This window comes from Myxocyprinus asiaticus, chromosome 33, assembly GCF_019703515.2.
Source record: "Myxocyprinus asiaticus isolate MX2 ecotype Aquarium Trade chromosome 33, UBuf_Myxa_2, whole genome shotgun sequence".
NCBI lineage: Eukaryota > Metazoa > Chordata > Actinopteri > Cypriniformes > Catostomidae > Myxocyprinus > Myxocyprinus asiaticus.
The window spans coordinates 42,271,593-42,296,941 of NC_059376.1; the positions used below are offsets into that span (position 1 = coordinate 42,271,593).

Here is a 25,349-nt window from a genome sequence, read left to right on the forward strand (position 1 = left end):
GACTGAGCCATTGAATTAGCCACGCCCCCTCATTCCAAAACCCCGCCCTCCAAAGACAATTTTGAGACCAAAAACGAGCAAAAGAGCAGCATTGTTTGTTCCTGTGGCTGGACACATTTTTGTTTGCTGTTTACAAAGTATACAGCTGTTGCAGAGACCGGTGAGATATCTCAGGACACTTATTTCATTAATGTCTTTAAGGGAGTAGGGACATTTTTTGCATACTTTTCCATGAAAAAATCACTTACAGCGCCTTTAAAAAAACATTTCGGGTTCAGTACAAGTTGGGCTCAATCGACAGCATTTGTTGCATAATGTTGATTACCACAAAAATTAATTTCAACTCGTCTCTCCTTTTCTTAAAAAAAGCACAAATGTGTGTTCCAGTGAGACACTTACAATGGAAGTCAATGGGGGCCAATCTGTAAACATTAAAATACTCACTGTTTCAAAAGTATAGACACAAGACGTAAACAACATGCATGTAAACATGATTTTAGTGTGATAAAATCACTTACTAACCACATCTGTGGAAAGTTATAGCCAGTTTTACAACTTCGTTGCCATGACGATGTAACGTCAGCAAACCCTTAAACACTGAAACGATTACAATTGAAACAACTTTATAGCTGAAATAATACATGAGTTTTAACAGAAGAATTCATGTAAGTGCTTCTATAAAATTATAAGCTTCACATTTCTGCCTTTAAACCCTCCAACAATTGGCCCCATTGACTTCCATTGTAAGTGTCTCACTGTAACCTCGATTTTTGCTATTTATTTTTTAAGAAAACAAGGGTCAAGTCAAAAATACATTTTTGTGATAAACATTATGAAACACATTCCAAAATTACACACTTCACATTTCAAAAGTGACTTGGTTTTAAGTCAAATAACTGAAATCACACAAACTCACACGTGCCATAAACCACACACTTAGTTTGGTCAAACTAATTTTATATTTTTCATAAAATGTACATTTACATTACAACTACATCATTAAACAAATCATCATAAAAAAGCTTTACAATCAGCTTGTACCTGAAAAAAGTGATATTTTGTTTGTTGGGATGTAAAAATAGCCACCATTGTTGACTAAAGTTGTAAACTGCATATATTTCATAAGTTCACATGTTCATATTATGTATAAGAAGGAAACAGATGGACAAGAGCTCATCTAGGAACTTCATGATTATGATGAAAAGGATATTATGCTGGAAATAGAGCACTTGTATTAAAATGAAAGGGAGAAATTGGAACGCCCAATTTGGTGGGCGTACAAAAGGAAGTCCCGCCTTACAGGTAAAAGAGCAAATTGTCTTTCAGATACAGATATTGCCTGTCAATCAACTTGAGAACACCCATGTGCGTTAGCTGGGCCAGCCTGAAAAATAGCGATTTTTAACCTGATCTGAGCTAATGCACAATTTATGATACCATTGTTGTCAGATTTGTGGAGATTTCAGTCTTTCCCCGTTCAAGTACATTGCAGCTGTACTTGTATGCCGCTTGTATCAATAGAAATTAGCTGCGGAAGCCCTCCCAAGATTGCCGCCAAGTGGACTGACTTGCCTTGAAAGGGACTTTAATACCCATCCACTTAGTCTGTCCAGTCACATTGAGCTAATGAGGAAGCAGGAAAGATAATAATAATCCTAAACAGCAGAAGAACTAATGTAGTAAAGTGTGTGAAAGCTTGTGCTATTTGTGTCTGTGTGTAGCACCTACTGCTCTGCAGATCCTCCTAAAGAATCCCAATGCGAGTTAATTTCCAACAAGATTCCTGATCAATTCAGTCTGATCTGAACAGTTTGAGCGGCACATTTCAGTACAGATTGTTTTGGGACTGTTTGTGAGACAGTTAAAAACAATACTGAACCCGACAGCAAACCCGCAGCTCGTGTGTGAACGCAGCAAAGCGCAATTACTTATTATGTGACGAGGACATTTACATACAAGTCTTAAAGGCACAGCAGCAAAAACTGCCTGTTTAATTCTAAAGGCTGAAACATACTGTACTCAAGTGCGCAGATATGAACGCAGTTGAACATGCTTAACGTGCATTCTTGCACTTCCGTGGCGGGAAAAAACCTCAGTACTCAAGGGGCTGATAGATTTACCTTCAAATGTCTGCACCATTAAACTGGAAGTGTTATTATACAGGTAAGCTTAACTTATTGCTCAGCAATACTCTGTTTGAAAGACTTGCTGTAAGCGAGAAAACTCACCATAGAAGCGGACAGTTGAAACTAATGTCTGCTATAGCGCCCCTTGTGGCAACATTGAGAATGCAACACATACTCATGTTTTGAATTGCGTTCTGACACATTTTTGGAACGCAACTACACATGAAATCGAGCTTGCATTGTAATTAGTCTAGAGACTGAGTGCGTTTACATGCACGTTCTTAAAATGATTATGCTTCATAAGCCAAATGCATTAAACGGCTTTATCAGTTTAAGATCATAAACAGCATAAGAATAAACTAATTGACATGGGTAGATTTAACAGCTTAACCGACCATTCTTACCAGCTTATCCGATGCCTCTTCAAGGTTTGACGTGAAAAAGCAGAGAATAGCATGATTATAAATGTGCTTTGTCTGATTTTTTAAATAAGCTGATTTTTGGGAGTTATCAGCGTATTGGTGTGCATGTCAATGGGCTCTATGTTTCAGCCTTCAGGGTCATAAAGAAAGTGGAAAATGGTCACAAAACTACATTACGACAAATAACCTTGACTAATATTGTAATTCGACCTCAGGGACAAATTAAATGATTAAAACACTAAGCTTTGGCCCTTTAAAACTGCACAGGAATGAAGCGGTCAGTTAAACGTCAGCTCACACTGCCTGCAGTATCACGTTTCCTCCAGTTGATGGCAGTAGTACAGTAACAGTCTTTGAGTTTCTAACACACTCTCATATGAAATGATTGACTGGCTGGAAACATGTGACATCAAGCCAGATCCTGCCCTCCATTTAACCACTCCCATTCTCTCAACATCTGAAAGAGAGAACAACTCATGGGCCTTTATGATTGACATTTAACATAAACACTGTAGTCATTATAATGATCTTTGGTTAAAAACAATACCTGCATGCTTGTCTCTGTTTCCTGAATGGTTTCTTGTACTAAACTCTGCAGTCGGCTCTCAAATGTCTTGCTCTCCTCAATCACAAGCTGAGACTCGTCACTATGCACACACACACATACACACACACACACACAAAGGGTGAACGCCCATGATGGAAACATGCAAAATAATGCAAAGTCATCAACTGTAGCCTTGAGTACAGTAACAGACAGTCACGCATGTCTCACACACACTGACGGTTTGATTCTGGTCTTACGTCGGGGGTAAATTGGGCAGGCTGGTGGTAGTTGGGGGTCTGTGGGGCAGCAGAGGGTGTCCAGGGGTCGGAGGAGTACGCCCCCCGTCAGGACTGCCACTCACTGGACTGCGAACTTTACTCTGGAAAAACACAGGCACACAAACACACACTATCAAGACACAATACACAGCAACACACTCCATACGACAATACTGCACAGTGTTAATTTTGTGTCAAATTTTAAGATAAGTGTTTCATATATAAGATTTAAATAACATCAGCTCCTGACATAATAGCTTATAATGAATATACTGATGTATTAGCTACTTTTAGACATTGCTTATGTGAATTCCTCACATTTACAGTTTAGGAAATTATGCTGCATTTCGTTGATGAGATTAAGACTGATTTTCTGCATATTATGCAGTATATAGTATATATACTGCATACTATTTAGAAAAAATAACATATGATATAGTATGCAACAAAAATGGTTTAAAATAGTTGTATACTACATTGTGGTCACATGACTTCATTGTATCATATGCGAATGGCATTAAGACAGTTATTTTGCATTTTTAATCCAATTATGTGTAAAAATGTCTTAACATTTCACAGTCTGATGAAAGAATGAGCCAAAAACAAAAAAGATGTTAAAAATCACATTTGATATCACATCCAATCCATTCATCACACCCGAATTGAAATAAACTATTCCATGCAGTATTCCACATAGTGTTTTCTTTTGTCAAATGCAGTAGGTAATCCGGGTACTCTATTTTATTTCATTTTCATTTTGTGCACCAGACCCGTCGCCAAGGGAGGGCATTAGGGGGCAGTGCCCCCAACCCCCCAATGACACATCGTGCCCCCCTTAATCAAGAAAAGATCAAATAACAAATTAGCATTTGGAAATAATTTCCTCTCGTTGTTTAAACATGACTGTTTTTGTAACCTGTGCAAACAATTCATGGCAACATCAAACCTAACTCAACAGCAGACACAGGCATCGGCATTGGCAGAGCAGCAGGTGGGCATGCTATCGCGAATACTCACAACAGTGGTGTTGTTTTTATTGATGTTTTATTATTATGTTATTGGAATTGAAGATGTTTACTAAGTGTATAGGCTAATATGTTTACATAAATGTAAATAGGCTGTGTTGTAATTTATTAGCTAATCGCAACTGCTGTAGGCTGGATTAGTTAGATTGTACTGTATGGTGTTAGGTTGTGGTGAGAGACTTTATTATAAAACTTGGTCTATGTCGATTATAACTACTGACTGGGTTGTCTTGCATTGTGGTATTGACATTGTTTTAGTCTTTCTCTGTGTCTCAAATCATAAAAAAGTGTGCCTCAACGAAATGCCCACCCACCAACTCTATATGTTCTGGTGACGGCCCTGTTGTGCACAGTATACATACAGCATACTGCCGAAATAGTATGAGTTGTATGGTAGTATGTGTCTTACACAGGCAACTTTGAGCAGGTTCCACAGCTCTTTCTGTCGTTTCTCCTGTAGGTGGAGCAGTCGATTCTCGCTCTGAGCCATGGCGCTCACCATCCCCTCCACACGCGGTAACAACTCCAGAACACGCTGACGACACACCATCGTCTTACTGCATACACACACACATATTACATTTGATGATATTATGAATGGCAGTTTCTTTCCCCTGACCCTAATCTCTAAACATAATCCTCACACAAACCGTCTGGCATTTTACATTTTCATTAAGTCATTTTTTAGGATGTTTATTAAGTAATTTTCCACGTGAGGACTGTTGGCCCCACAATGTCAGAGATTTCAGGTTTTCCTAGTCTTGTGGGGACATTTGGTCACATAAAATGTAGATAAAACCTGACCCCTCACACACACACACACACACACACATAGAGCAACAGACCTCAGGTGTGTGTAGAAGTCCCGTAACTTCCTCTCGTAAAACTGCACGGCTTGAACCACCAGTTTGATCACTTCCTGGCAGTCACCCTGACAACGCTGCTCTGAGGGCAGTAAGGAAAACAAAGTAACTTTAACAACACATCAGAATAGATCATCTGCAGCAGGGGATCAGACGGTGGACACTCTTTGATTTTGAGAATGTCATGACAGACGCAGGTGTCTTACCTCTGGGTTTCTCTCTCAGCTTACGGAACAGATCCATGGCCTTCACTTCACTACAAAACACAACACAGAGTATGTGAGTGCAATACAAATACACAATGTGAACACGTGTCACAAATACATCTCTTCTAACCACTTGTGATTGGATTTGAAGGAAGGATCTCTGATTTCATGACTGCATACTGTACATCACACAGTGCTTGTGATTGGATGTTAATACCAGGTGTAAAGGGGCCTGTGTGTGTGTGTGCTTACAGTGTCTCTAAAGCCTCTCCGCTCCTCCAGGGTTGTCTCTGAAGGTCCACGATATCAGTCTGAAGCGTCATCATCTCCTCTTCCAATTTATTCACATCATCCGTCTGCCACACATATAATAAATATTTAAATATTCACACTAACACTAAAACAAACAGTTACACTAACAAAAATATTAACAGGAATCTCTGTGACAGCTAACAAATATGACATCACTCACACAAATGCTCTTACCTGCCCACAGTTGTTAGCTGTCTGTTCCATTTCTCGCCAAACACTCAATAATTTTTCAGAAGCTGGAAACACAAAATACTAGATCACTAACATTATCAAATCACCAATCATAACACCAACAATCATAACATTTCTAAATCACCAATCACCAATCAAGCATTATTAATCATAACATCACCAAATCCCCAATCATATCTCCAAATCACCAATCATAGCATCACCAAAACTTAACATCTCCAAATCACCAATCATAACATCATCAAATCACCCATCATTTCATCGCCAATCACAACCTCTCTAAATCACCAGTCATAACATCACTGAATCATAACATCACCAACCCCAACATCACCAAATCACCAATCATATCTCCAAATCACCAATCATAACATCAACAATCATAACATCATTACATCACCAACCATAACTTCTCCAAACCACCAATCATAAATCACCAATCGTAACATTACCAAATCACTAATCATAACTTCATCAATCATAACATCTCCAAATAATAACATCACCAATTATGAATCACCAAATCGCCAATCATATCTCCAAATCACCAATCATAACATCACCAAGCCCAACATCACCAAATTGCCAATCATATCTCCAAATCACCAATAAAGTCATCACCAATCATAACATTTCCAAATCACCAATAATAGCATTATTAATCATAGCATCACCAAATCACAACATCAACAAATTACCAATCATACCTCAAAATCACCGATCATAGCATCACCAATCAAAAGTTAACATCTCCAAATCACGAATCGTAACATCACCTGATCACCAATCATAACACCACCAAATAACCCATCATTACATTGCCACCCATAACTTCTCCAAACCACCATTCATAAATCACCAATCGTAACATTACCAAATCACTAATCATAACTTCATCTATCATGACATCTCCAAAACATAACATCACCAATTATGAATCACCAAATCGACAATCATAATCACCAACTCGAAATCACCAATAAAGGCATCACCAATCATAACATTTCCAAATCACCAATCATAGCATTATTAATCATAACATCACCAATCACACTATCACCAAATTACCAATCATATCTCAAAATCACCGATCATAGCATCAGTTAAAAAGTTAACATCTCCGAATCAAGAATCATAACATCACCTGATCACCAATCATAACATCACAAAATCACCAATCATAACATCACTGAATCGTAACATCACCAATCTTATCTCCAAATCACTAATCCAATCACTAATCATAACTTAATCAATCATGGCATCACCAAATCATAACATTGCCAATCATAACATCTCTAAATCACCAACGATAGCATTATTAATATTAATCAAAACACCACCAAATCACAACATCACCTTAATTACCAATCATCTTCAAATCACCAATCAAAACATTTAAACATCACGAATCATAACATCATCTAATCATCAATAATAACATTACCAAATCACCCATCATTAGGCCTACATTGCCAACTATAACTTCTCGAAATCACCATTCATAAAAATCACTGAATCATAACATCACCAATCCCAACATTACCAAATCACCAGTCATATCTCCAAATCACCAATAAAAGCATCACCAATCATAACATCTTCTCCGAATCAGCAACCATAACATCACCGAATCACTAATAATCACTTAATCAATAATTTCATCGCCAATCATAACATCATCAAATTCTCAATCATAACATTACCAAATCAGCAATCACAACACCACCAAATCATCAATCTGTATTCATATTCTGAAAGTAATGCAATACATAGGACTGAGTGTGTGTGCGTGTGTTGTACCTATCCCTGTAGCTCTCTGCTCTTGGTATTTGTCGATGTCGATGTGCAGACTAGTGCTGAAAAACTCCAGCGTGGCCTTTAACCTCTGATGCATGGACACCATCTCATTCTTCTGTTTGGACAATGTACCATTATGTCTCAGAAGACTCATACTGGAATAGAAAGAGAGACACAGTAGAGAGGGGAACAGAAATGCAGGCAAGATTTGAACCTACATCTGCCACATGAGCTCAATCTGTCTGGAGCAAGCGCACTAACAGCTAGGCTACTGACTTACATGACTACTTTCTGCCCCTGCTGCAGTCTCTGCCAGTCCTCTTTCAGTGTGCGTATGGTGTGCCAGGCTTGACCCCATGTGCGTCTCTGTGCGCTGTAGGCCAGCGAGCGTTTGGGGTCGTTCTCTAAAACATAGAAGACATCAGTTTAAAAACCCTTCACTGAACTACACACAAATAATAAAACATCAACTGAACAGAGAGGGGGAGAGGATGCTCATTTGAAAAAGTGGTACAGTAACTCACGGACGAATCGGATGTTTTCAGGAAGGACGCGTGGGCTAAACTGCGGTTCGTAGTTGCAGCACGAACGGTCAAACAGGAAAACCAGCGGCTCCTCTGCCCGCCGAGTTTCCAGCAACTATCAAACACAACACAATGTTGTCAAGGGGTAATATCATACATTTATTTCTCCCAGAAGTCCACTGATAAGGTAAGTAAAGGTTACTTGAACCAAAACCAGACATAGTTTAGTTTTTCACTATTTTTCTCTTATCATAAGTTCTACTGGTGTTGTTGCTAGGCAATGTAGACATCTAAATGAAGGCAGTACTTTATTAAATCTGACGTCAGAAAGTTGTGGAGGAAATTAGCCATTTTTGCAGTTTAGTTTCAATAAATGGACTACAGAGGAAGTTCTGACAGTTACACTATGGAATCTCATTTGATGGTGTGACCCCTTTAAAACCTGGCTGAAGCAAAAAAAATTAGTTGCTGTTGCATCAAAGATGCTTTAAATTAGAAGCTTCGAATAAACAAACGTACACAATAATCAATCGCACACTGCATGACGCTATTATGCGGCTCGACGGCAAGCCCCGCCTCCAACAGCAGCTCCTGATTGGCTGGAGGAATGCATGTGTCCTGTGCGATTCGCTCCTGTAGGGATGCCACGTCGTCCTCCGGCTGGACGGAGTATGTCAATATTTCAGCGGAGGTCATATTAAGCACGTGGACCAGCTGGGGAGAGAGAAAGACAAGTGTGGATGTCTGCATGAGACAAAATAGTCTTAGTCATTTCCTTGATGGGAACTTTAACCAACCTTTAGATTCAGAATGCGGCTTAATTCATCAAAGCAGAAACATGTGCCCTTTGGAGACTCTTTGCACCCCTCTGGGGTCTCTTTACTGTCCTCCTCGGTGTCTTTGGGCCCATCCTGACTGTCTTTACCCCTTTGTCTTAAATCTTTGCCTCTCTCTTTAGGTGACCATCTCAGCATCAGCTGTAGCCAGTGTTCAAGTTGACCAGCTAACAATCTAAAACACAACATGATGTTAACAACTTAGAGTACACACTGTGAACCATGCACTACTTATATATTTATGCAGTCATTATAGATTAATTACATGCACTAACCTGTTGAGGTTATGTGGATTAGGCAGATGTTTGGAGAACCGGACCTCTCCTGTGAGATCTTCATAAACCACAATATCATCTTCATGTTTCTGTAACAGTTTGGTGTGCCTGAGGAGAGGTAAAGATGGAAAGATAAAGTGCAAGAGAACCTAGGATTATTTTACAACACACCCACTGCCGTCAGTCTTGATTTTTCTTAATTGCTCAATGGATGTATTTTAAAAACACTCCTTTGAGTAAGAATACTGGAGCACGGCCAAAAACAATAAAGCAATCTTTGGAATAACAAACTGTAGAAGCAAGAATATTATCTTTACGCAAACTTAAAATGTTAGAACAATGGCGAGTCATGGTTGGTTATGAAAAATGTATCAGGTTAAGATTTAAGTGCCCTTATGAAAGACTCTATTAACCCACTGTGCTTTTGTTACACACTGAGAGGCTACATACCATTGAACGGGTTGCCAGGTTGGTAGAAATGGTCTAAATCCAGTGATACACTCGAATACCAGCGTGCCAAAACTCCAGTAATCCACCGCCACTGTGTACTTCTGCTGTTCTAACAACTCGGGGGCCTGAGAGAGACACAGACAGCAAAAGAGAGAGTTAGGAAAAACGGTAAAGAGAAGAGGTTGCAAAAATCCTCTCATGTACCCACCAAATACTGCAGCGTCCCAACGAACGACGTGCACAGGCTGCTCTGGTCCAGTTCTTTAGCGTAACCTAAATCTATGATCTTATGGACCAACTAGAGGAGGAAAAGATGTACAGTAAGTCATAAAGTTCAAACTTAAATTAGAAGCAAAGAAACATTTATGCTTTTTAAAAATACAATCAAACATGTCTCACTCTTTTTTCTCCCTGCTGTAGGACGATGTTCTCAGGTTTGAGATCTCTGTGAATGATTCTCATCCCGTGGAGGTATGTCAGAGCTGACGCTGCAGAGACATAGAGATTAACAGCTAACTAAAGGCCAAATAAATGATACCGTAATGGCTATAATTTAATGATAGCTCTTTTTGTTTTGAGCATCCTGATTAGTCCGACACAGCAAGATTGGAGTGAGCGCTAAAAAGGAACAAAAAAGCACCATAAAGGTATAAAAACAAAATAGCACATATGATGTATGTGCTATATTTTAAGTCTTTTAAGCCATACTATATCTTAGTTGAGCGATTTAACCATCAAGTTCTGTTCTGTGTCTTTTTTGATAAAATCGTATCGTTCATCGGAGAGGTATAAAACTTTGTTCCATTAAGTTTAAGTGGCTTTCTAAAAAAAAAAAAAAAAAAAGTAACGCTTGTACTGTTTGCAGTCAAATTTGACTGACCATTAAAATGAATGTGGAATGACACACAGAGACAAAATGCAGAACACACACTCAGAAATGAACTGATGAGAATTTAACACTGCCACATTGCAGAACACACATTTACTCACCCACAAACACATACTCACCCAGCTACACCACACACACACACAACAACAACCACACAGACAGACCGAAATGAATGGAAATGAATGGGTGAAACTGTGACACAGCCACAAAACAGAACACAAACACATCACACATTACACATACTGTACACACACTTACAGAACTACAAATCTGAACCCACTGTGGAGAACATTTGCCCTTCCAGAAAAAAAAAACCTTGCATCTTTTTGTTACAAAAACACTTTTAACACTTTTAAAAACAGTTCCCATGCTAAACAAATTAAAAATAGCTAAACTCTGACAAACAACAGTCTTTTATAATGCCTTAATATATACCCAAATGCATAACTTGTGATATTATCTAGAAATTAAGTTACAGCATTAAATTACAGAGACAATGCAATGATAAGGAGAACACTGAGGCCACCTATAGGCTATACTTGTCATTGCTATTAAATGTTTATATTTTTGTCATGTTCTTTTCCAGCAGATAGCAGCAGATGCCATAATGCAAGACACAGCAGCCTTTTCATGAATATTCAATTCTGCTTTTTAGTTGGGGCCTGGGTAGCTCAGTGGTAAAAGATGCTGGCTACCACCCCTGGAGTTCGCTAGTTCGCTAGTTCGAATTCCAGGGTGTGCTGAGTGACTCCAGCCAGGTCTCCTAAGCAACCAAATTGGCCCGGTTGCTAGGGAGGTTAGAGTCATATGGGGTAACCTCCTCATGGTCGCTATAATGTGGTTCGTTCTCGGTGGGGCGCGTGGTGAGTTGATCGCGGATGCCACGGTGGATGGCGTGAAGCCTCCACACGCGCTATGTCTCCGTGGCAACGCGCTCAACAAGCCACATGATAAGATGTGCGGTTTGATGGTCTCAGACGCGGAGGCAACTGGGATTCATCCACCGCCACCCAGATTGAGGCGAATCACTACGCGACCATGAGGACTTAAAAGCGCACTGGGAATTGGGCATTCCAAATTGGCTGAAAAAGGGTAAATCCCCCCCCCCCCAAAACAAAATCTGCTTTTTAATGACGTGAAGGTAGCAACAAATTTGCTTATTTTATATAAAAATTTTATATAAAGACGCTGACTACCACCCCTGGAGTCACGAGTTTGAATCCAGGGCATGCTGAGTGACTCCATCCAGGTCTTCTAAGCGACCAAATTGGCCCGGTTGCTAGGGAGGCAGCTGAGATTCGTCCTCCGCCACCCAGATTAAGGAGAGTCACTACGCCACCACGAGTACTTAGAGCGCATTGGGAATTGGGCATTCAACATCCACTTTCATTGTATTAAAAACCAAAGTTCAGCCTAAGATATCCTTTTGTGTTTCACGGAACAAAGAAACTAATACAGGGTTGAAATTGCATGAGGTTTGTGTGTGTGTGTGTGTGTGTTTGACAAACATCCTACATTAGCAAGCATGAAATGAATCTGATTCAAACTCTCCACCACCTTCAACTACAAATCTGGGTCAAATATATGACTCAGTTTATGCTCTGACCTTTACAAGACTAGATTTGACAATTTCAAATTCGTCAGTAATATAAACAGAGAGTCACCACACACGTGTACTCGTGTGACCTCTGTTTATTGCTTGTGTATGTTGATGTGCATATATAGTCTGATGGAGATAAAGGTCAACTAGTCTGGCTTGCTGTCTGAGACACAACTGTACGTTTCCCCTCATGAATGTAGATCTAGTTATAGAAATTAAAGGTGGAGTTTGGGAGCTGGAGGGATGATGGAAAAATTTAGTTAAACATCTCTTAATGTCTTCTGTGTGGCAACTGGCTGGAATAACGAGCTCTTGCAGAACTTTGGAAATCCATATGTTGGTAAGTGTATGTGCGTGTGTGTGTGTGTGTGTGTGTGTACTCACATATATCTTGGATAAGTGTCAGTACAGCAGCCTCTCGCATGCCACAGCAGTTCTCAAGCAGGTTTAGATACTGTACGTGCAGAAAACACAGATATTATACAAGAAAATGCTGTAGTACTATGTTGGAGTGATGGTATCATATTAATACCATGGCACTTTGGTATAGTATATTGTAGCTATATGCCATTAACACTTTACATATACAAATAAACATGATATTACTATACTACACGTCCAAAAACAATGATAACATGGTACATGTCCTGGAAAAACATAGTTTTACCATGGTACCATGTCTTAAAACCCATGGTATTACTAGTACATATCCAAAAAACTGTATTACCATGCTTCATGTCTGAAAAAACATGGTAGTACTTTGGTAAATATCCCAAAAACATGGCATTACCATGGCACATGTGCAAACACCATGGTATTACCATGATACAAGTCAACACACATTAGTATTATATAATACATGTCAAAATAACATGGTATTACAATGCTGCATATCCAAACATAGTATCACCACGCTACATCTCCAAAGAACCTAGTATTACCACGTTATATGCCCAAAAACATGGTATTACCATTCAACATCTCCAAAAAAAAATATATATATATTATTACCACGGTAAATGCCCCAAAAAAATAGCATTACCATGCTACATCTCCAAAAACAACTATTATTACCACGGTAAATGCCCAAAAACATGGTATTACCATGGTACACCTCCAAAAAAACTAGTATTACCACAGTAAATGCCCAAAAAATTTTTATTATCATGCTACATCTCCAAAAAAAAAAAAAAAATTTATTACATTTACATATTTGGCAGATGCTTTTATCCAAAGTGACTTACAGTGCCCTTATTACAGGGACAATCCCCCTGGAGCAACCTAGAGTTAAGTGCCTTGCTCAAGGACACAATGGTGGTACATCTCCAAAAACAACTATTATTACCACGGTAAATGCCCAAAAACACGGTATTACCATGCTACATCTCCAAAAACAACTATTATTACCACGGTAAATGCCCAAAAACATAGTATTACCATGCTATATCTCCAAAAACAACTATTATTACCATGGTAAATGCCCAAAAACATGGTATTACCATGCTACATCTCCAAAACAACTATTATTACCATGGTATATGCCCAAAAACACGGTATTACCATGCTACATCTCCAAAACAACTATTATTACCATGGTAAATGCCCAAAAACACGGTATTACCATGCTACATCTCCAAAACAACTATTATTACCACGGTAAATGCCCAAAAACATACTATTACCATGCTACATCTCCAAAACAACTATTATTACCACGGTAAATGCCCAAAAACATGGTATTACCATGCTACATCTCCAAAAACAACTATTATTACCGCGGTAAATGCCCAAAAACACGGTATTACCATGGTACACCTCCAAAAACAACTATTATTACCGCGGTAAATGCCCAAAAACACGGTATTACCATGCTACACCTCCAAAAACAACTATTATTACCGCGGTAAATGCCCAAAAACACGGTATTACCATGCTACACCTCCAAAAACAACTATTATTACCGCGGTAAATGGCCAAAAACACGGTATTACCATGCTACATCTCCAAAAACAACTATTATTACCACGGTAAATGCCCAAAAACACAGTATTACCATGGTACACCTCCAAAAACAACTATTATTACCACGGTAAATACCCAAAAACACAGTATTACCATGGTACATCTCCAAAAACAACTATTATTACCACGGTAAATGCCCAAAAACATAGTATTACCATGGTACATCTCCAAAAACAACTATTATTACCACGGTAAATGCCCAAAAACATAGTATTACGATGCTACATCTCCAAAAACAACTATTATTACCACGGTAAATGCCCAAAAACATGGTATTACCATGCTACATCTCCAAAAACAACTATTATTACCACGGTAAATGCCCAAAAACATGGTATTACCATGCTACATCTCCAAAAACAACTATTATTACCACGGTAAATGCCCAAAAACATGGTATTACCATGCTACACCTCCAAAAACAACTATTATTACCACGGTAAATGCCCAAAAACATGGTATTACCATGCTACATCTTAAAACACCATGGTAATATCATGGTATTTTCTGTAAGAGACACACCTTGCGGAGGTCTCCTCCTTGGCAGTACTCCATAGCCAGTAACGGCAGGTCGTTTGTGGCCAGTTTCTGAAGTTCTTCTGGAACGTCTCTCGCCGCCACCACATTCATGTGATTCAACCTGTGAAAGAGACATTTCATCATAATACATGAACATAAAAACAATAAAAACAGAGAGACTCAATGTACACATCCAGCTTATAACGTTTTGTGTTCTCACAAAATCTGTGTTGCATAATGTGTTTATTAAACTGTGTTTTTAATATTCAGATGCCTGGATGGCACTACCCTAGATCAACTCCAATAAAACACAGAGTCAGAACAAACATAACTAAAACCAGATGGATTCCAGGCACCATAACAGAATAACTGCAATGCAACACCTAAATCCACATGTCATCTGTGAAAATAAAAGCTCATTCTACTATGCTCAGCCGGTGATTCTAACATAATTACTGTAATAACAAATACTAGCTCTTTACTACTCATACTTTACATCTGTGTCATTACTGTGTAACTGAATCAAGGTAGGTTACAGTGGGCATGCTATCATGACTGATGAATGTAATCAGTTACTCCGTGAGCTGTCTTGATGTCAGGGTATTTCTAAAGTTGCTGCCAGTACCATGGAAAATAAGGCTAGTTTCCGTTCTCTCCCCAAAGAACTAAAACTGTTCATGAGGTCATTCGTGAAATTCCTTCATATTTCAGAGCTAAATCACAGAGAGCGTCACATTTATTTAAAAGGTTTGAGAGACATGTAGCTAATCGTCACTTGTGGAATCAGTGAGACAGAGAAACTCAGTTGCCCTGGGTGTGTTCTTTGAAAATGTCTGTGGGAGTATGTGTGTGTGATGGTTGTGGTTTGGCTTTATACAGTGAGTTCTATAAGAGGGTGTAAGTCCAGGTTTATGGCTCAGACCAAGTCTGGGGACATACTACTATAAATCTGAGAAAACTAGCATGTCCCCCAGCCGCTCTCTGTGTCTCTCTCAGCAGCATCAACAGAAATATACATACTGGGACAGTCATTTTAACAATTCACAAATGCACAAAAATACTGAGTGGAAACATTTTGCAGTTGCATTTATGGGAGTTTTATGTCATTTTTTCCCTTTTGTTCTGAAAGCCATGACATGTGTCATTTCCTGCTCATCTCAGATTCTGTATTGTGTTTAATAGAATTCTGTGCTGGAAATGACGTTAATGGAAATTACATTTTTACTTTTTTGAAATAAAATGGCCAACTTCTTTCTCATGCCAAAGTCTAATTTCATTGCTAACATTTAATGTATCCTAAACACACAATCCAATAATATTTTTACACTTTTGCATAGTTTGGCAAAATTACAGCTTGATTGGAAATGGCGCCCAATAAAAAGTTATATTTCCCTTGAATTTTATTTGTTTTGTCTCATATTTAATCTCAAGCATGCTCTTCACTGACACTTTTGTCTACTTGGTTGACAAGTACACTAACTTTTGAAAAAAAAAAAACTTTATTAGGTGCAAAATTGTTTGGTGCACTCAAAAAAATATATTAGACAGTTTTTAGGATTTACACATTTTAATTTCATAACAAAATTAAATTAAATTGAATTGTGCAATTTTCAGCTAAATTTAAATAAACATATGTGAATGAAATAAATAATAAATAAATAAATAATACAAATTAAACAAAACATAAAATATTAAAAAAATAAATTTAGTTAAAGATGACAATTAAATTTGATGGAATTTTAATATGAAATTGAAATGCGTAAATCTTGAAATGTTTTATTTTTTTATTTTTTATTTTTTTGTGTGTGTGCACTGTGGAAATAACCACAACTGTGGGACAATTGTCATTTTTGAAAAATTTTGGATTTTTTTTGGAAGTTTTGGATTTCAATAAATGTAGAAATTTTTATGTTTATTTCTCTCTTACTTTAGATTATCATAGTTTTCAAAAATTAATAATTTTTATTTCTATAATGAATTTTCCTAGTTTAATATTGAAAGTCTACGTCTGGGACAAGGCTAAAAAAAGTCAAATCTAGACACAAATGGTATTTGAAAAGTACCAAAAAGAAATGATGAAGGCCTGGTAAAAAAAAAAAATCCCTATTCGGTTTTAATGAGACATGCATGCAAATTACTGTGCTAACTATTTTTAGACAGGTTGCACTACTTAAAACAGTAGGAAAAAACTAATGTAGGAAAATGTCTAAATAGCTACTTGCAGATTAAACAGGTCAATTTAGGTTTCATGTTGACTTCATCCTCAATAAACGTCACAAATGTACATGAACATAGATGACATACATAAACTTCTGCTGTTTCTTGTGTAAATCTTTCAAAGGTTCTGAAATGTGTGTTTACATGGCTGAAAAACTTAATACAATAATCCAAACAAATGGACAACATAAATATGGCCACAACAAAATCACCCCTAAACCAACAACATGATGGAAACCTCTCTTAAAATACGTAGTCAACCAAAGATGCACTTGTTGTTAAATTACAACGAGCCTGAAGGTGTTGTGATGGCACAAACAGAAAAACCGACCAATGCCGCAGCCTTATATTCCATACTGCTGGGTCACTTTTCACTACTGTGGTGTCATAAAGTCAGCCCTCAGAGCTTTTGTACATAAACACATTTTAAAATAGCCGAATAACAACAGAAGGCTTTGTGTGGTCGCTTAATGAAACTCACATTAAAATGATAAACAGAAAATATTTATTTTTGGACTTTAGTGTGCAAAACATGGAAAAATACTATAAAATTAAGTGTTTTTTTTGTTGTTTTTTTTTACCATGATCTCTTTAAAGAAGCAACTGCTTTGACATGAAAACATGCATTATGATATCAGACAAAATAACAAAATTAATAGAATTACTTTAAAAGAATAGTTCACCCAAAACTGTTTCTTTTTAACCCCCCACATATTATTTTAGCCATATGCTATTTTCTTTTTACAGTGAAACACTAAAGCAGAATGTCAGAGCGACTGTTTTCCATATAATCAAAGTGCATGGTGATTTACACATTCAAGCTCCAAGAAGGACAAAAATACACCATTAAAGTATCATAAAAGTAGTCCATGTGGCTCGTGCGCTAAATTTTAAGTCTACCGAAGCCATAAGATAGCTTTGTGTGAGAAGCAAAATGTATTTGCTCTGCTGTACCTCTCCAGCTCATTTGCTGTCACAATTTTCAAACTTGCTATGTTGCGAGTTAAATGAACTAGACGTATTATCTCTAGGGGAACATTATCAGTGAATAAAGACTTACATTTTGTTTTTTCTCAAACATAACTATCGTATGGCTTCAGAAGACTATGAATATAGTTTGAGTTGTATGGAGCACATTTAAGATACTTTTATTGTGCTTTTCTGTTCTTTGGAACTTGATAGTATAAATCACTGGGCACTTTCTACCTAACATCTTCATTTTGGGTTCAGCTATCGCTTTAGGGATGAAAATACATATTTGCACAGCGGCATTTCGATATCATATAGGTTCCCAAGTAGGGACACTTGAGCATACTTAAAAAAATACACTCAAAGCACATACTTTAGTGTGTACTAAATGTATTGTTTTTGCACAATTAATTGCAACATAATTGTATTTGATACTTAATTAGGGCTTAAATGTTTTTTAAATGCAACATGTTCAACTTTTTGAGTGCTTTTTTGACCCGCTATAGTAGCACTTAACCCTTGTGTGTCAATTTAAAAAAGTTACTCAGAGGTCCTAAGAGGATAAAAATGTCTGCGTCAAAAAACTGCCATAATTATATTATATATTAATATTATTTTCCACTTTCACTGACTTAGATTTTTTTAACCAACATCAGTCTTGCTCATAACTATCAAATATTCATTCATTTTCAGGATTTTAACCCTTTAAATGCCAGTTTGTTTATATAATGCCACTGTTGTTTTTTCACACACACAAATTTCTCAATACACACATACAAAACACACTCTGACACCCACACAATATTATCTGCATTATTTATTCAGTTGGCCTGCAGTTCTCTATAATACAGCAAACAGAGAATAGGGGAAAAGCTTGTATTTGCTCCATTGGCTAAACTTGAGAAAAATGGCGCCATCTAGTGGAAAATATAAAAAATGTAATTTTGAAGCCAGGGCTCCGGAATGAAAGCATAATATCATAGAAATCATGATTTTATACTTTAATGGCACTGGGATCAAATATTGCAGTTTTAATGGGTTTCAATGGGGATATTTTTGTCCCGAAGGTCCTGAGTGTGACTATTTTGTGTACACAGTGTATTATAGATATATTATAGGAACTGAGGTTGAAATATCAAATTTCCCCCAAAAATACACACCTTTGGCTAAATTTATGGCATTGGCATTAACACAGCCAAAATGATCGAAAAACAAAAATGAAAAAGGACAAAAAAAATGTCCCGAAGGTCGCACAAGTATGTTTTTTTTTTTTAAACATTTTATTTTAAACCGGTACTTGAAATATATTTCAAGTAAAACATTGGATATACTTTGTTGCAACTTAATATTAGTTGTACTGCAACTTCAGGGCATTTTTTTAAATATTATTTTGAATGTACTTGCATATATTCTCCAGTGCAACTTGTTTGAATTGCTACTAAAACACACTTTAGTGCAACTAAATACATGATTCAAAAACAAACTAATTCACTTGAAATGTTTTTTTGTATTTTTTTCAAATTTTACTCCCCAATTTTGAAGAACCACTAATCGCGACCACGAGGAGATTACCCCTTGTGACTCTACCCTCCCTAGCAACCGGGCCAATTTGGTTGCTGAGGAGACCTGACTGGAGTCACTCAGCACACTCTGGATTCAAACTCGTGACTCCAGGTGTGATAGTCAATATCAATACTCGCAGAGCAACCCAGGCCCCCCGAAATGTATTTTTTAATAATCTTCTTGACAATACCACCGTGATTCAACCTGTTCCCACTGTGTGTGTGTGTGCTGCCCTGCAGGCGGACAGGAAGAAGGAAATTAAAATTGGAAGAGATATATTCACCTCTTCATGATCTGTATCTCTAAACTCCATCTGCCCTTGTTCTTGGCGCTGAGTTCCTGCCGACACTGTTTGACAGCGATCTGAACATTGCTGTCCTGTACACACACACAAATACATCATGTTAGGAAATATAAGAGCCAAATTGCACTGATTGACATTAACATTTGACAACACAGAGTGTCACTGCAAGTCTTCATTTTCAACACTAGATCTACTGAACTCAAAATTGCCCCGAACACATTTAAAGAACTTTTCACTCAAAATAACTGTGATTCCATCAGCAGATGATAAATGCATGAGTGTCACTGTGAAGAATGACATCATACTGTAGTGAAACTCAAGAGAGGAAATCAAAAAGTGGCACTTGAATTCCACCTTGCCCATTTACTTTGGCACTTCCTTTAGGTCGTTTCTTGAGATAGGAATTATGACGTCTGGTGTAATTACCAGGAAGAGAGAAATAAGCAATGTGATCGGGTGTGTAAGCAATAATAGCACACAGTAATGATGACAAATTAGATTTAATGAGCTTGTTTTTAGTGTGGAGTGGTTCTGTTCTTCAGGATGAAAGAATTTAGGGTGTCAAATGTCTCATGACCACTCATGAAAATGCTTCTGTTTTGCATTTTTTAGCAATTTAATAGAAAATTAAAAAGCACTGAAAAATGAACATGGATTCAAGAATTTGTATTATTTGGTTTCTCCCCAATTTGCTGTTGTTGTTGTCTGCACAAAGAGTTAACATGATAAATGTCACTAATTTACTTACATTTGAATAGTGACATAGAAATAGTGCAGAGTCTGAAATATTTCTTCTTTAATTTTCTATGTGGTCTCAGAGATTACAATTACAGCTGCAACAATTATAGGCAAATATATTCAACTAGATGGAATTTTGTTATGAAACTGAAAAATGCAAATCTTCAAAATAGGCTAAAATATTTTTTTTTTCCAGTGTTATTACAACACACGTATACTGTGAAGTCACACCAAACCACAGTATTTCCACAATGGTATGAGTGAACGTCCACCAACATCCTCTTTGCCAACACTCTTATTAATGTTCATGGCATTCTGTGACAGGATGTGATGTCATCACTATTTGAGGGTGTGTAAGTCTAAATATACCCTGAGCTGGAAAGGACATAAATATGGTGACTTAAAGGGTTTGATGCATGGACTGTGCTGGATGACCTAAAAAGCCATCACATGCTTAAACAACATTTTTCCAATTTAAGGAAAAAAATGGGTTCTTGGGTGTGCAATTCACTTGTTCAAATCCCTAACCAGATGTATGAACAACATAAGTAATTATGCATGCATTAACAAACACCACTAATTCAATCTATTAATGTTTAATCATCCTGAAGATTCCTTTAGAAGAATGCATGACTGCCATGTGTGTATATATGATGTGTGTGCATGTGTGAATACATGCCAGTATCAGTCTAACTTCAGCAGGCAGTGAGTGATCATGCCGTCACCCATGACACGATATTGGTAACAGGCGGGTCTGAGTTCAGAAGCACACAGCAGGTAGATGTATTTCCTCTTGTCTTGAGTACTTTTCATTGTTGACAGGCAGAATGATATGGTGGGAATTTAAAGTGCTTCTGTTTTAAGACTCTGTTACACCTTTATCCTAATATCTGAAGCCAGATTGAGCAGGATGAGCTGGGACGACCCCTTGAACACACCGTTTACCAGAAGAACAATAAAAAAAGGAGGTGTGAGACTAAAATGAGTGACACATGGGCATCCACTGGGTTCAGGTTTATGAATGTGACGTGTTTAAATTAGGGCTAATCGAAAATAAAAATATTTTTTTTTTGCAATTGCAATTAATCTCATATTTTTTCTATTTAAAATTAGCTGAATGTTGCCTCTAAAATCATTATCATTATATATATATATATATATATATATATATATAATATTTTCTTTCAAAACGGGATGCATTCTGTTTTAATGCATTCAGTTGTAATATTAGAGATGTTTTATTGAAGTAACAGAAATCACACACAACCGAATGAGATGGTTTTAATGATAAATTTGGTAAATGCATTGCATTAATCTTATTAGTTAAAGGTGATGTACAGTTTGTTTTTGCAATAGCAAGCATAAAATTTGCTACCAGAAAGATATCAGTGAAACGTGTCAAGAGAAAACACATCTGTCTTTGTGACAGGGAAGCGTGCTGCGCTTTTTTAGCCAATCAGAAACTCTCTCTGCCTGTCAATCATTTTGCACATTTCAGTTTGATGACATCATCTCTGCTGAAATGGCTTTAGAGGGTGGGGTTTGTGAGAGAGGGGGTGTGGTTGAACAATGACAGATGTTCAGGACACCTGTACGCAAACAGTCATTATTTTTGCAATTCAATTTGGTGCTCGCTCCCCCTCCACCACAACTGTGTCTATATGTTCGGTTCCTGAATGCATACACTTGCATATGTTTTGCTGAACAGAAAAGTGTCCTGTACCTTGTTTTGCCAGAGAGTGACATTCCCAAACCCTCCGGTTCCCAATCGCTCCTTCAGTTCCCAGGGGCCACACATCTGCGGCTGCATGGAAGGAGGACGACTCATCACGGCCCCTCACTCTCACTCACAAACCCTGGAGAAGAGAGAGATATATTTCATTTCTGTACATCATTTACAAAAAAACTTTCTAATAATATTGGCAATCTCTATCTATCTGTCTGTCTGTCTATCTGTCTATCTATCTATCTGTCTATCTATCAACTAAAAATATCTATCTATCTGTCTGTCTGTCTGTCTATTTATCTGTCTATCTATCTATCTATCTATCTATCTATCTATCTATCTATCTGTCTGTCTATCTTTCTATTGTTCAAAGACGCATTTCTCTAGTTTGTATCCATCGATAACAGGGCATAAGTGTTTGTGTGTGTGTGTGTATGTGTGTGTGTGTGTGTGTTACTTCAAAACAAAATATTGGAACCAAAACTTTTGCAATTTCATGGAGAAATGTAAATTCCACTAAAATGTATTTAGTCTTTTCAACAGCGTTGTTAAAATACTGTGCGATATTTATGTCTTGTTTCATGTTTGTAAAAGCTTTATAATCGATTTACAAGAGCTCTGATTTAAGTAATGCTACAATATTGCATAAGAACATTTCTTGTATACATAAAAGTCAGAGGATAGTGGTGTTTCAGAGTTAATACGCAGTATATGGTGTATATTTGACTTAAACTTGCTAATTTTTATTTTAACAGATGTGTGACTTTTGATGAATTTTACCGTCATAAATCGGAAGTGACTTTACCTTTTAATTTCAGATTTGAACTATCTCCTCCAGAAGACTTTCACCAAAAAACACCGTTTCTCTCCGTCTTGGACTAGAGTATACTGTGATGTTTAAAAGACCTGCGAAATTCTTTAATGTATCATGGTGTGAAATGAAGATTTTACGGTTTCTCTTCTGAAAACAGAAGAGATTTGATCTACTTCCTGAAACTTTCCTTTCCCGTAAACACTGTAATAGCGCAGGCACGCTACTATACTATATTATACTATACTATATTATAATATATTATACTTTACTATACTATACTATACTATACTATACTACACTATACTATATTATATTATACTATACTACACTATACTATATTATATTATACTTTACTATACTATACTATACTATATTATAATATATTATACTTTACTATACTATACTATACTATACTATACTACACTATACTATATTATTTTATACTATACTACACTATACTATATTATATTATACTTTACTATACTATACTATACTATATTATAATATATTATACTTTACTATACTATACTATACTATACTATACTACACTATACTATATTATATTATACTATACTACACTATACTATATTATATTATACTTTACTATACTATACTATACTATATTATAATATATTATACTTTACTATACTATACTATACTATACTATATTATACTATACTATACTATATTATACTACACTATACTATATTATACTACACTATACTATACTATACTATACTATACTATACTATACTATATTATATTATACTTTACTATACTATACTATACTATACTATATTATTACTATACTATACTATATTATACTATACTATATTATAATATACTATACTATACAATACAATACTATACTATACTATACTAATACTATACTATATTATATTATACTATACTATACTATATTATACTAAACTATACTATACTATATTATACTACACTATATTATACTATACTATACTATACTATATTATACTATACTATTCTATATTATACTACACTATACTATATTATATTATACTAAACTATACTATACTATATTATATTATACTAAATTATATTATACTATACTATACTATATTATATTATACTATACTATACTATATTATTCTATACTATACTATATTATACTATATTATATTATACTATACTATACTATATTATACTATACTATACTATTTTATATTGTACTATACTATACAATACTATATTATACTATACTATTGTATACTATACTATACTATACTATTGTATACTATACTATACTATTCAATACTATATTATACTATACTATACTTGGTGAATTTGCTAATTTTTTTCAGATCTTTTAGTTACTGTAGATAAAGCTTTAATTGTTGGTCACTTCAACATTGACATAGATAATGAAAATGACATATTGGGATTAGCATTTATCGATATTCTCAACTCTCTTGGAGTCAGACATAATGTAACAGGTCCAACTCATCACCATAACCGTACGCTAGATTTAATTCTGTCATATGGTGTTGATGTTGATACTATAGAAATTCTACCGCAGAGCGATGACATCTCAGATCATTACCCCATCTCTTGTTTGTTGCGATCAGCTAATGTCAGTCATTCTACATCACGCTATCATTCAGGTAGAACTATTCTTTCGACCACTAAAGATAGCTTCATTACATTTATATTTACATTTATTCATTTGGCAGATGCTTTTATCCAAAGCGAAATCACAAAATAGGAATACATTATAAGCGAATCATCTTAAGGAGACAGTGGTACAAAAAGTGCCGTATTACAAAGTTTCACTAGCATCAGAATAGTATTCAAGACAGATTAAAGTGCAACAAGAATATTATTATTATTATTATATATTTTTTTGTGACTGGTTAAGTGCTCATGGAAAAGATGTGTTTTTAGCCATTTTGTGAAGACAGTAAGTGAGTCAGCTTCACGGATGGAGTTGGGAAGGTCATTCCATCAATGTGATACGATGAAGCTGAAAGTCTGGGAAAGTATTTTGGTGCCACTTTGTGTTGGTACAACAAGGCGACGTTCTTTAGCCGACCGCAGGCTTCTAGTGGGCGTGTAGCTCCGCAGAAATGATTTTAGGTATGCTGGAGCAGACCCAGTGA

At 36.4% G+C, this 25,349-nt stretch overlaps 1 protein-coding gene across 2 annotated transcripts; it reads right to left on the reverse strand.

The window, feature by feature from the left end:
- Positions 1-19: 19 nt before the first annotated feature.
- LOC127424113 (inhibitor of nuclear factor kappa-B kinase subunit beta-like) lies at positions 20-23,399 on the reverse strand. Of its 2 annotated transcripts, XM_051669017.1 has the most exons (22): positions 23,209-23,399; positions 22,401-22,533; positions 19,919-20,013; positions 14,890-15,007; positions 12,730-12,799; positions 10,256-10,344; positions 10,065-10,154; positions 9,857-9,981; positions 9,407-9,514; positions 9,093-9,306; positions 8,815-9,009; positions 8,296-8,410; positions 8,052-8,175; positions 7,775-7,926; positions 5,954-6,015; positions 5,720-5,823; positions 5,468-5,517; positions 5,244-5,343; positions 4,808-4,955; positions 3,353-3,474; positions 3,096-3,195; positions 20-3,005 (listed from the first exon to the last, which is right to left on the reverse strand). In XM_051669017.1, the coding sequence occupies exons 2-22, from the start codon at positions 22,503-22,505 to the stop codon at positions 2,958-2,960; spliced, it is 2,334 nt and encodes a 777-aa protein (XP_051524977.1). In that variant the 5' UTR covers positions 22,506-22,533; positions 23,209-23,399; the 3' UTR covers positions 20-2,957. The 2 variants fall into 2 exon arrangements, with proteins under 2 accessions (XP_051524977.1, XP_051524976.1); XM_051669016.1 differs by having other exon boundaries at positions 20-3,195.
- Positions 23,400-25,349: the final 1,950 nt, after the last annotated feature.